At 36.2% G+C, this 13,583-nt stretch overlaps 1 protein-coding gene across 1 annotated transcript in view; it reads left to right on the forward strand.

Moving 5' to 3' along the window:
• ush2a (Usher syndrome 2A (autosomal recessive, mild)) overlaps positions 1–13,583 on the forward strand; it is a 204,694-nt gene that overhangs the window by 57,251 nt on the left and 133,860 nt on the right. Inside the window, exons 26-29 of the mRNA XM_028013714.1 lie at positions 264–439; positions 594–741; positions 6,786–6,892; positions 8,256–8,379. Coding sequence (XP_027869515.1) covers positions 264–439; positions 594–741; positions 6,786–6,892; positions 8,256–8,379 — 555 coding nt within the window. The remainder of the gene's footprint in view (positions 1–263; positions 440–593; positions 742–6,785; positions 6,893–8,255; positions 8,380–13,583) is intronic.

Raw genomic sequence — 13,583 nt, forward strand, 5'->3', positions numbered from 1 at the left:
TTTTTGCTTGGACTTTCGGAGTCATATTGTCAGTAATTCATAAAATGTTAATTTTACTCAAACATATAATTATAAAATGTAAAATTAGAGTAACTGATACTTTTAAGTGATCTCTTAATTTTTTCCAGAGCTGTACTGTATACTTCAAAGGTAGAGAATATGAGATGTTTGGTCTCTGTGTTTTTCTTCTGCCTTTTTCTTCCCTTCTTGTCCTGCTACTTTGCTGCAACTTATGGTTGAAATGTTATTGTGTCCATTTTCAGCCCCCGAGTTTGTTGCTCCTCCAGATGTGTCTGCACTGTCATCCTCCACCCTCAACGTAACGTGGAACACTACTGAGGGCTACGGCATCATTGCGAGGGGACAAGTCACAGAGTACAGAGTCAACTTAGTAACTGAGCAAACCACCAACCCCTATGCTCCTCCAGTCATAAGTCAGGTGAGCTCTTCAATGAAAAATATTAGATATGATGGTTAAAACATGTCTTTTTTAGTCCAAATGTAAAAAAAAAAATATTGATTTTTTGAATGGTTATTCTCTTAGCTGTCATTATGTATGATCTTTTGATTCTAAATATTTATCTTGTTTTCAGGTCTTGCGTAGGATGGAAGCATCATCATGGCCTGTTCACATTGTAGAAGGACTGAAGCCATACCACGTTTACAACTTCACGGTTGCACTGTGCACAAGAATGGGTTGTGTTACGAGTCTGCCAAGCACGGGGCAGACCTTACCAGCAGGTACAACAAAAAGATGCCTTGACACAAGCTTAATTATATTTTCTGTTGTATACTTAAGGGTTCGTTCCTTTCTACACTGACAAAGGAAAAGATGGGCTCTTAAAGGGGGTTATTATGTAAAATAAACATTTTTGAACTTTATTTCATGTTATAACGTGGTTCCCTCAGTAAAAAAACATACCTGGAGTGCTGCTTTGATTCTTTCATTCATGTTTGAGGAATCTCCTGTGGCAGCCATTTGTGGTGCCTAAACACTTGTTCTCACAAAGTGCTGCATATTTCCTCAAAACTGCAGTCTCCAGTTGATGCTTCTGCCTCACAGAGTTAACCTCCCCCACTCACCTCCTCCAGACTAGAGGTAGCAGCAATTAGAAAACACCTGGTGGAACTGCGAGTATGCTGAGTTTTTAGTACAAACTATTTCTTAGTCCAACGCTCCTTACAGTTGTTAACGGTATCATGACAAAACTTTGTTGTGATGATGTTTTGAAGGTGTAGCGCTGGAAAGAATAGACAGAGTCCCAATTTCAAGGCATCAAATGACAAGTCAAATTTATTTTAAGTCAGTAGTGTGTTACTTTAACAATATGATTTCTACATATTTATTAATACTGTCACTATTTTGTGACAGTATTAAAAAATACTAGTGGTATTTTAGTAGTAAAATACTACTAAAAGCTCCTAGCTTTTGCTCCTCTGTGCTGCCTGGATTTTTGTCCTTTTTTCATCATTAAACCATCATCACTACTCACCCACCTCAGTCCTCCACTTCATCCTCACCACCTACAACCACCTAATCATGACACTCCTCACACTTCAGATTGGACTAAAACAACCAATCTGCCAATCGACTTGCAACACTTTTAAATTTGATATCGCCTATCACAGAGTTTTATTAGATCAGTATGCCACAGTTGATGTTTTTGGATGAATCTACAGCTAACTCAGTTTTTAAACATTCAGTATTGTCAGATATGTTTAGTGAATCCAATATCCAACAGTATGTAATTCTTGTTTGCTGTCACTAGCGAATCACTTAAGGATGTGTTAAAACAGTGGGAGGAACTTTGAAGGCATATAATACTAGAGAAGCTTGCCAACATCATGCAGAATGAGTTTGGCTGAGGTGCAAACAAATTTAAATAGTGCAAACAAAAACACAAATACATAGCAGCTCAAAAAGTTAACATTGATATTGACAAAAGTATTTCATGTTATATAGTAATGATATCATGTAGTGTAACAAAGCTTCCCATCGGCACGCTCAAGCACATTAGGAAGAGCAGTCAGTCATTGCATGCTTGAGTGGTGACAGCATTGGTCATGCTAACCAGAGGGGATATTATGGTGCCAGCAGTAAAAACAATTTACTGTTAATTACAAAGAGAAAAATGTGGCGTAGCACACACTTCCTGCTGGTCATGAATCAGACACACACAGAGTTAGAGAAACACACATACTTTGTCTCTCTGGTTTTTCTCTGTAGATTAATAGCCTGTACAGCATTTAAATGGTTCCAGAATCGACACACAGACGTAAGATTGTTTTTAGTGACTTCATTAGATTCATCCATCCATCCATCCATTGTCTGTTCACCCTTGTCCCTAATGGGGTCGGGAGGGTTGCTGGTGCCCATCCCCAGCTACGTTCCAGGCGGGAGGCGGGGTACACCCTGGACAGGTCGCCAGTCTGTCGCAGACTTCATTAGATTGTCCATCTATAATCTGCAACAATCCTCCATTTTTTTGCAGTTCACATTTTAATTCTGGCTTTATTTGTCTTATTCACTGATAGCAAATAGCAGTATGAAAACTTGTTCCCACGACACACATTTCCATCTGTTATCTTAGGATTTCTAAGCTTTCTGATTATGCTGTCTTTTAAACAAAGATAACAGTTTCAGGTAAACACACAATGCATGCAAAACTGATGAAAGAAAATACTTGCTCAGAGATTTCAACCTTTCAACACATGTTTAAGAGCTACACTGCAAATATTTCTGTGTTGATCCCTCATGTGTAGAGCAATAAAAGATGTCTTGCTTTGTAATTGGTCGGCTGTTTAAATGTATTTTTAATGGCTACATCTGTTGACACAGTGACAGTGTTTATTTCAAGTGATTTCCAAAGACTTCTCTTGACTGTAATACTGTACAATTCAATATGGCATATTGTACCCAGTTGACTCATTCAATGTATTTTTAACAGCCACATCTGTTGCCACAGTTTTTTTTTTCATCTTACGCCAAAGATGTCCCTTGATTCCACTGTAAGAAATGATAATGGCATGCTGTTCGGTAGAGTTTGCTTTCTTATTTGTTACTATGTCTTTTATCATAATAGTCTATATACTATGTGCTTCTTCTCTGGGTGTTTGGGGATTGTTATAGCAGAAGTCATGGTACCTTATACCTTTTTATTTTAGCTCTTAAATTAAAGCCAAATCAGTGTGAAATTAATTTTATTACTTATATGAACAGTATTGGAATATGAAACGTTAAGTTAGTGTCAAAATATAATATTTAGGTTTCTATGTAGAACTGTAAGTTGCTTGAAAATTTTGTCATTTTAGCATCGTGAGATCTCCTGAATCTCACGATGTTCTGGTGAGATTTATCCTCTCACTGAGTTGTGTGTCTGGTAAGACGTACTCGAGCATGCTGCAGATGCACTGATAAATGTCCCTTACATAAGCCTGGACCATTAGAGTCAGTTACCATCTGCTGTAAGTGAGGAGACGACATCTGTGAAACCGCTGGAATTACACCGAAGAACACGACTAAATGTTTGAGCACACATGGTGGCGGACATAATGAGACAAGGAAGGAGATCTCCGTCGAAGTGTGTTGATGCATTTGCCATGGTTTCGATGGTGTGTCTCCCTGCAAAGTTATTGATCACATTGTAAAGTAAGTGGCTAATCAGGGACTGATTGTGATGTTTTATGTATCCTACATCCATAACTGCTTGTTCTACAAGACATACACACAGAGAGACATACACACATACACGCTTACGTTGTAACACCACTCAACAGAACAGGAACTTTATTGATTTATGCATAATTGGCCTGAGGCCCTTCCTGAGAAAAGAAATATGCAAGGCAAGGGATCACAATGTCAATAAGTGGTGTACTTATGTGCATGGTGTAGCTGTCTGCTAAGAGCCTGTTAAGACATGGCAGCCACTGTAAAAACAGGAAACATGCCTGGACACCCCCTCATGGGAGCCTTTCCATGATTTAACTGGTTCATTACCATGTTGACAACTAAAATCAAGTTTTCAGGTGAACAGTTAGCTTACTGCAGGTTTTAGGTTTTAGTTAACTCATAGGAAGACATGTGAGTTTCATTGAAATGTCAGTGCCATAGTACTGAGGAAAATTTTAGTTGACCAACAAGGAAATATAATAGCATCATAAATGACTATACATATATATACATACAGTCGAATGAAAACGTTTGGGCACCCCTATTAATCTTATTTTTATTTCTAAATATTTGGGTGTTTGCAACAGCTATTTCAGTTTGATATATCTAATAACTGATGGACACAGTAATGTTTCAGTATTGAATTGAGGTTTATTGTACTAACAAAAAATGTGCAATATGCATTAAAACAAAATTGGACAGGTGCAAAAATTTGGGTACCCTTATCATTTTATTGATTTGAATACTCCTAACTACTTTTCACTGACTTAAGGAAAACAAAATTGGTTTGGTAACTTCATTAGGCTTTGAAATTCATAGCCAGGTGTATCCAATCATGAGAAAAGGTATTTAAGGTGGCCAGTTGCAAGTTGTTCTCCAATCTGAATCTCCTCTGAAGAGTGGCATCATGGGCACCTCAAAACAACTCTTAAATGAACTGAAAACAAAGATTGTCCAACATAGTTGTTTAGGGGAAGGATACAAAAAGTTATCTCAAAGATTTAAACTGTCAGTTTCCACTGTGAGCAACATAGTAAGGAAATGGAAGACCACAGGGACAGTTCTTGTTATGCCCAGAAGTGGCAGACCAAGAAAATATCAGAGAGGCAGAGAAGAAGAATGATGGGAACAGTCAAGGACAACCCACAGACCACCTCTAAGGTGAACATATCTCTGCTCTAGTTTGGTAATTTAACTCTCTGCTCTGTCATTTTGTATTTTGTTTCTTATCCTGTGGTGTGTATGATTACTTGAATCAATGAGCACTGAAATGGTCAGCAAAAATATAGCCAAATATTGCATCACCATTTTGTAACACGTTATTAGACGATTGATTTGGAAAACACAAAGATTTGTGATCTTATATGATCAATATCAATCCTTCACTTAATTATATGCCTCCACTTGCACATGTTTATCTTCTGTTGTTGTGATTTCTGTGTTCTTTGACATGGAAAAAAGGTAAGAAAAGGCCAATGACTTTGCCTAAAATTGGACCTTAAACCCTAAGAGGGCCAGCAAATCTGGTACAATGTAAAATAACAGAACTGAGGTCCAGGTCAGCAAAGCTAACGTTGCTGTTTTACTGGTTCATCAACATTCTCACCTTCTCTGCCTAAATTATTTTGTGTGTGTTAGGGTGTCTGTGGTGAAGTAGTAGAATAGCGCATATTTAATAGTAAAAGTAGACTTTTGCATTCTATTGGACCACTTGTCCAACAAATGTGAGCTTTTTCGTTACATTGCCTCAACTACAGAAAGTGACACTAAAGAGTGGACAGACTGCTTCCTCTAGTTTAATTTTGTCTGATATATTTTTCATTTGTGTTGTGAAGAAACATGACCTGCATGATTATTGACTTCTTGTGCCTTGATAACAAATGCTTTTGCATGGTTCTTGAATATGTGAGTTGGTGTGCTTGCTAAGGTTTAATTTGATCAAATCTTCAAGCCACAAGATTGAGGGTTTCACAAAAAAATCCAGTAAGTGGCCTGTATTATCTTATTTACAAAAACTGTTGGTTTTAATTCCTTAAAGCTGACCTTCATGTTCTACTTAAACACTAACTTCTTTTTATTAATATTGCATAGAGTTTTTACCTTTACGAAAAGAAAAACTGCTCTCTACTGTTCTGAGCAAGTTGCCTGTTGCCACATCTATATTGTCTATTGCCATAGCTCCATATCAATGGACTGGTTTGCTATTGGTTTGCAGTAATTTATTGCTGGATGTGCCTAGATGAGGTGTCTAAAACGAGCTATCCACTTCCCTTTTAAGTGCTCTATTACCACTCACACCAACCATGGTCCACATCTGTCACACTGAGCTAATTTACTCTCACCACAGGCCATTTAAACAATTACTGAAACGAACACTGAAACAGTGATGGAATGACACTTAATGTACACACATCTATCCCACCCCTATACCAGTCCATGACATGACATGTTTCTCTCTCCATTATTCTACCTCTCCCTATATCAAGTCGGTCTGCAGCTGATTTATTTATGATACACAATAAAATTATGGCCTGTGTACTGGCTGCTATGTTTCATAGGGACATTTAATTTAACATTTAAAGTGAAGGAGGAAAATTAAATGGATGCTTCATGCATGAAAACATTACTTTTGTCAATGCTGGACTGTGTGAGGGGAATAAAATCCATTTAAATATCATGACTAATTAAAATAGAATGGCAAACATTTTTGGTTAACTACGACAGCAAAGTTTGTCAGAATGTTTTTGAATTTAAATAAAATTTTGCTTAAAAATGCTGTTTCAGGGAGACAAACTCAATCATCTGAACAAAATCCCATTTGATCTCACATTATTTATTTATTCTATTTTTTTTAACTTTTTATTTTCAGTAGCCTTCTTATACAAACATATACACATGTCCACCTTTGTCACATTTCGCATGTTATTAACATCTTTTTACACAGACCATTTTAGACATTTAACCTACAATAAGTATACAGGCTGTCTAATTCTGGCCCTGGCCCAAGTCATCTGGGGACTATTGATGGAGGAAAAAAGCAAACAAATACATTTTGATCTCAAATTATTAATATACAATTTGCATGATTAATCTTTTCTCCCACTTCTTTTTTCAGTGCCTACAGGATTGTCTTCACCTCGATTACATCCTGTAAATGAAACGACCATTCAGATAGACTGGGATCCTCCAGTTCAACTTAATGGTCCTAGCCCACTTTACCAGGTAAAATAACTGGTTTACAGTTTAATTAAAAGTTATCAGATGCTTTATTTATTTGGTTATTTGGTTATTATAAATGTAAATTAGTTTTTTTCCCCTCTTTGGTCTACAATAAGATATTGTAAATAGTTCCTGCAGAGATTAATGACACAGATTCTCATTAGACGGTCTTTACCTGTGTTGTTAAGTTAGTGCACATATCCAGGGTTTCCAGAGAAAGTCTCAAATAACTTTAATGATCTATTTATTGTAATGATAGACATTTATTATTTTGAGTGACGCATTTCACATCCGAAGGCAGATGTGCTAGAAATTGTTCTACATGCTTAGTAGAACCACACCATTTAGTGGTCGGATTTTGAGAGATTTTAATCCACTTGAAAATGCACTTATTACAAGGAATTCCTTATTTATACATCTAAACTCTCTATGATCTTTCAGTTATTTTATTACTTGTTTTTTTTTTTAAAAACTTAAATGTTTCAGATCATCAAAAGTTTTATATCGGAGAAAGATAATCTGAGTAAATACAAAGAACAGTTTTCAGATCCTGATTTCATTTAGAAAAAGCTATTCAGACTAACCTGGCTTGTGTTGAAAGTCAAGCATCCTCTAAGTCTGAGTGAGAGCTTATTGGCAACAGTTGCCATCAATTGTTTTTCATAACTGACTGTCATTCTCATAAGTCAAATGTTGGCCCACATTTCTTTACAGAGTTGTTTTAATTCAACCTCATTAAATGTTTTTTGATCTGCTTCAGAAAAATTATAAGCAAACTGATTTGCTACATTTTCTGATAAAGAGCAGAATTTATGGTTCCATCAAGTTGTGCAGGTCTTTTTTATTATTGATTTAAAGATTTTTACGGCAATAGTGGCCTCTTTTCAGCAGTAGCTGAACTAGAGGAAGAGCAGTAAGACATGCATCCTGGGGCCAGGATTCAAACCAGGAACAACTGTGTTGAATACTGCAGCCTCGGCTTAAGGTGCAACTGCTCTACCACTGAGCTACTTGACCCCCCAAATGGTTCAGATTATTAAGTAGTAAAACAGACACAGGTCATCACAATATGACATTTCAGCAGGATGTTCTCCATCTGAGGTGTCTTTAGTTTTATGCTGGATATAATGGGGCTCATGATTTTGGTTTCATGAGTCTAAACAAAATATTTTCCCAAAAATCTTGGGAATGTTTTGGAGGTTTTTTTTCCAGTGTAAAACTTAATATCACACATTTTAGACAAATCACAATCCCTGTTGTGGGCACAATAAAATTACTAACAGTAACTAATATTTAAGTTTACAAAATACATTTTGCACAGTATATTATATTAATACTCTTACTACTATATTTTTCTCTTTTACAGGTGGAGAGAACAGACGTATCACTCTCTGACCCACAAGAACCAGTTATCAGAGGAACTAGATTTCCAGGGAATGGTTATTACCAGTTTCCCAGTAATACTCTTCCCAATAACGCTGACTTTACAGGTAAGGAATTATGTCTAAATTATTTTTGCTACATCTTAAGTGAGATTTATTTTTATACTATCCAGTCTTAAGAGATTTAGACATTTTTTGGATGTTTTAATTTTTTTCTGACATAGTACAAATCCACACATGCATTGGTTGAACAAAAATAATGTCATTTTTCTGCACTGATTGTCCTCAATTTGTCCTGAGTTGCCCTTTGTGTTTTCCGTCTGGTTTTAAGTCTTAATGATAAAAAGAAAGTATAGGGGGTATAGAAATTTTTGAACCTCCTATATTGTTTTAATGTTATTTCTTCATCAAAAACATACCGGGAGTGTTGCTTTGATTCTTTCATGCATGTTTGAATTTCCTGTGGCTGCCACTCGGTGTGCAGAAGCACTCGCTCTCACAGTCCTCCACCTATTTACCCAAAGCTTCTCCTTGGAGCTGCAATTCCCAGCCGAACTTTTGCCCCACACTGCTCCAAAAGACTAGTAGTAGCAGCAGCAATTAGCAAACACCTGGTGGAACTGCAAGTCTGTCGAGCTTATCAAACAAACTACGTCTCAGTCCAACACTGCTTAGTACTGTTAATGGCATTATGAGAAACTTTGTTGTGATATTGTACTGAAAGCAGCATGTTGGAAAGAGCAGGAGCTTCTTAAAGAGACCAAGGCCAGTTTCAAGATGTCAAATTATGAAGCCCAATTTATTTTCAGTCATTTTTGATATATACAGCATTTTTATGGCATCTGAAGTTACTTAATTGCAGTATAAAATGGCACTGTGTGCCTTGAAAAATACAAAATATCGGCTCTTTAAAACCATTTTGGTGTTCTTTAGATTGTGAGTACAGTTACATACACATACATGTATTTTTATGTTCAGGTCTTTACACAACAACTTCTGTCATACAGTAACATTCCTTTAGAATGACTTCCCCAGTCAATCTTAAAGGACAATTATCTTTCTGTTTACCAGCATCATTAGAGGGTTGAGCTGCACAGCCAAACATGTTCTGCTTCATCTGAGAACATCAGCCAGTCTGACGCTCATAATTAATGACTGCTGATACTAATCAGTAGGATTTGAGCATGCAAAGCTCTTTGATGCCACTTGAGATTGCTTCCCTCTTTTGTACAAATTAAGTATCACCAGTAATATTTGTCTCTGCAAAAAGAGATATGATACATTTTAACGTTTAGGTTATGTGATAACATTAAAACCATGTTAAATGTCAAAAATTGAAGTTGCATCTTTGGGCAACAAGAGTCTCTGAAACCTAGTGATAATGTCCCTGTTCCATTGCCATTTATTAATTTCTAATCCTCTTAAAGAGAAAGTTGTTATTGATGTCCACATAATCATCCTTAAAACATGTTTTTATTTTTTTTTTTTAATTAATTAATATCTATATTAATTGTAAACATAATTTGCACTGTCTATAAGTAATTTTAATATTTGTTTTATGCTAAAGAATCCATGATTAAATTTTGATTTTTGTAGACATATTGTTTTGTCTACTGGGAGTACATTTATTTTCTATTTTAGACACTAAATGACTATTCTGCCGTGTTTTTCCACTTTACCCGATTATCGTTCAGTATGCTTGGTATACTCCCAGATCAACAAATTACGTTTTTGATCTCTTCTGTGTCCTTATAGAACTAAGGTAAACAGTTTCTTTGAACACTGCCAACAAACTGATGATTTTTGTTATTGAGACATGCTTCTTTGCCCCCTCCAGTCTCCTCCTTCATAAAGGGTAATGGATCAGACAATCACTTTCAGACCGGATCTATTCTGGACCATCAATGTGTCGGCAGTCCTCAAACCGTCGCCCTTTTACAACCGTCAATACTAATAGCATCATCTGCAGAGAATTATTCCCATAGAAGCGCACGGAAGAGCGAACAAATCAAAGCCAAATTGGATTATGAATGTAATGCAGTGTAATGCCCCCTTGAGAGTCAATTGATCACAGAGGAGAGACTCGTCAATCGTTGATATCTCGTGGAAACCTTGTAACTCCAGCAATGATAACTATACAACTGTAACTTTTTTTTATAATTACTAAATTGCTGTAGTTTTGTGTCTTTTGCTTTGACCTTTCATTACGTTATTGATCTTTGCAAGTTAAACTTTTTTTAAATAAATTTTTCTAATTTAATTACACTTTTTCAAGCCTTGAAGCAATGGCTCCATCAGTAGCATTGGTCCCTTGGAATTTTTTGTGGACTATGAAGTAAAAAAATCAAAATTTTTCTCTGTCAACATTGTCCCCTGTTCCATGGCTGTTATTTATTTGTTGTTTCTACTAGTTCTTATTGCAGGTAGTTTTATATCCAAAACATGTTAAGGATTCATCCTTGAGCAGGGTCAATATTGTGCATGGTAAATCCTATTTAAAGTAAAACAAATTCTACCATTTGAAATTTAATAATATTTACCCTTTCACCTGTTGCTTAATGGTCACTTTGCTAACATTATTTTTGGTCAAATAGGTTATTTTCCATGTGCAATTACTGCGATCGGAGTGCATGTTTCCATAAATTAAACCCCTTCACTTATGTTTGAAAATGTTTCTTAGTGCCTGAAAAGGTACTTGAGGTCAAGATTGGCCACACTGAATCTTACTTTAGATGAAACAGAACAGTATGTAACCATGCTGTGATATGAATAACCTCTGAGTGCCCGTTTCCATAAATGCCTGTTAGTTCATTCATCTTACCTATCTATATTCCTGCTGTATGACTTCCTGCTCTTGGTTGCATTTGAATTAACGACCTTGTGTGTCTCGGTTAGGAGTGACATATGTTGTTCTTTGTAAAATAATGCATTTAAATAGAAATGGATCTCTGTCTTCCTCTTTGTAATTCTTCACATTTTAGGCATGAAGTGGGTTAATTGGAATGGGGAAGATGTCCTGCTTATATTTTTTTGCTAATCCAGATGTATTTCTTCAATCAGCAGTTAATGAAGTTAGATGAAACATTACAAATACTTTAGAAAAAAAGAAAAAATAAATAAATGCAAGAACAAATAAGACTTGGATAATTTCCAGACACCTCTACTACAGCGCACTGTACTGCAGCAAGTGAGCAGGAAAGAGGGAAATGTTAAATGATACAAATTATTTTTCCTTAATTAATATGATTGATTGCTATGCACTGACGTTGAGAGGAGAGGGGGAGAAACGTGTGAAGGGAAAGTTTGCACAGACATCATTAGTTTTTCCCCATTTAAAGATTAATCAGAAGAGGCTGGGCTCTTTAATTCTGTCATTTGTATATTTAATGGGCTGCTGCAGAATCTATGGGTGTAATTAGCTAGCTGCCGCGCTCTCATTAATACGCCAGGCTCTGATTAATGCCAGCAGAGAGCTAACATGACTGGAGTTATTCAGGTTATGTTGTGTAGATGATTACACACAACCTCCGCTGTTTACTAAGACAGAGCGAGGAGAAACAATAGGCATGAAACAATATGAACTAATAAATAAAACTCTAAATTGCAAATTGGTCAATATTTCGACAACTTAATGTAACAAATCACAGTTATGACAAAAAAACTATGTTCCTCATAGGCAATACTAAAGCTGAACTCCATCTTGGATAATCACCAAATTCATAGTTTGGTTTTTTTTCCATTTTTTTCTCCGAAGAGTTTTTGCGGCGCTAGTGGCTTGTATTTTTTTGCGACAGTAGGCAGACAGGAAAAAGGGCGAGGAGAGGGGGGAAGACATGCAGCAAAGGTCGCCGGGACCGGGAGTCGAACCCGCGACGTCCGCGTCGAGGACTAAGGCCTCCAAACGTGGGGCCTTAGTCCTAGCTGAGTTCTCCTCAACATAAAATGTACTTTTGCACAGTGTGATTTACTGTAATCCTTTATGGTTCTGAGATTGTGTTTTAATTTTATCATTTGGACTGATTTTTTTTTTTTTTTAGCTCTGTAAAAACAGCTAATATTTTTTGCAATTGTTAGTTACTTTGGGTGCCAAAACCTGATGGGAGCTGCAGATTTGACACATAAAAGAAGCTACAGAAGCTCTCAAAAGTTAAATTTTGAGCTTTTTGAGACTTTAAAACTGAGGCAATGATTAATCATTTTATAACCCCTTTTCACCTGCAATGTGACTTATATAATCTATACTTCAATAAAAATACTCAAAACTGACTTAGGAGAAAAAGGTGTATATAAAAATGCCCTGGTTGTGCAGGTGTTTCATTTCAACATTTCATTTCTATTTGTCCTGTGTGTGTTAGTAATATTTCCTCATTCTATCTTGCTAAGCATCTTTAAACCTGTTTAGTTCTAGACTCTTGTTTAGCCAACCCAAAACTTGAATTTATGTTTAGCCATTCTTTTGTTGATTTGGATTCAATTTGAAGCTGAAAAGTGAAATCCCTCTTTATCTTTAATTTAAAAGTAGACACTTGAAGGCTGTCATATCATATTTACCTTAATGTTTTAGGTTCAAAAGGGTCAGCTGTTGAACCTAGAAGTTCATTTCTGTCAGAAATCAGACATAATCTTTGTTACTGTAATTAATTGTTTAAAGCTATGAATCATTGAATGAAGCTCCTAAGTGATAAACATTGATGTAAAAACATGTCTGGGTATGTGTTTCTGTGAAGATTTATAATGTACAACATCATTGTGCTTGTGCAGAGCACTGTGTTCGTATGCATGAGTGTTTGTGTGTTTGTGAGAAGCTTTTTTGATTGTACAACACGGTCACCTGTCATAGTGCTTGCTCAGGTTTGTCTGCTGATGGCTCCAAAGTGGTTGTCAGTGTGAAGTAGCACAAGTCCTGTGGGAAAATCTGAAGGAAGTCATGCTGAGCATGAGCAGTGTCACTAGATGCTGTACATTTGACATGCTTGGCAAACATCTTGTCTAGCACGAAGAATCATGCAGGGACCAAAAACACGCACCTTATTATATGCACTTATCTCTGATATGTTTTTATTCTGATAAAATACATACAAATATGTAGCGGTGTAATTTTCCCTTCAGATTTCTTCAGTTTTTGCCTTGTCCCAGACTTAAACACTTCAGACTGTTTAACACATTTTTATCAACAAACAAAAAGAATCAGAGGAAATACATAATATAGTTTTCAAATGATAATTTAGCTTCATTCCTTCATTTTCTGTGCCTGCTTCTTTCTGCTGCGGGTTATGGGGAATGACAGTCCATAGGAGGATGCCTAAATTTTA

The sequence above is a fragment of the Xiphophorus couchianus genome, chromosome 4, assembly GCF_001444195.1.
Source record: "Xiphophorus couchianus chromosome 4, X_couchianus-1.0, whole genome shotgun sequence".
In the NCBI taxonomy this organism is placed as follows: Eukaryota; Metazoa; Chordata; class Actinopteri; order Cyprinodontiformes; family Poeciliidae; genus Xiphophorus; species Xiphophorus couchianus.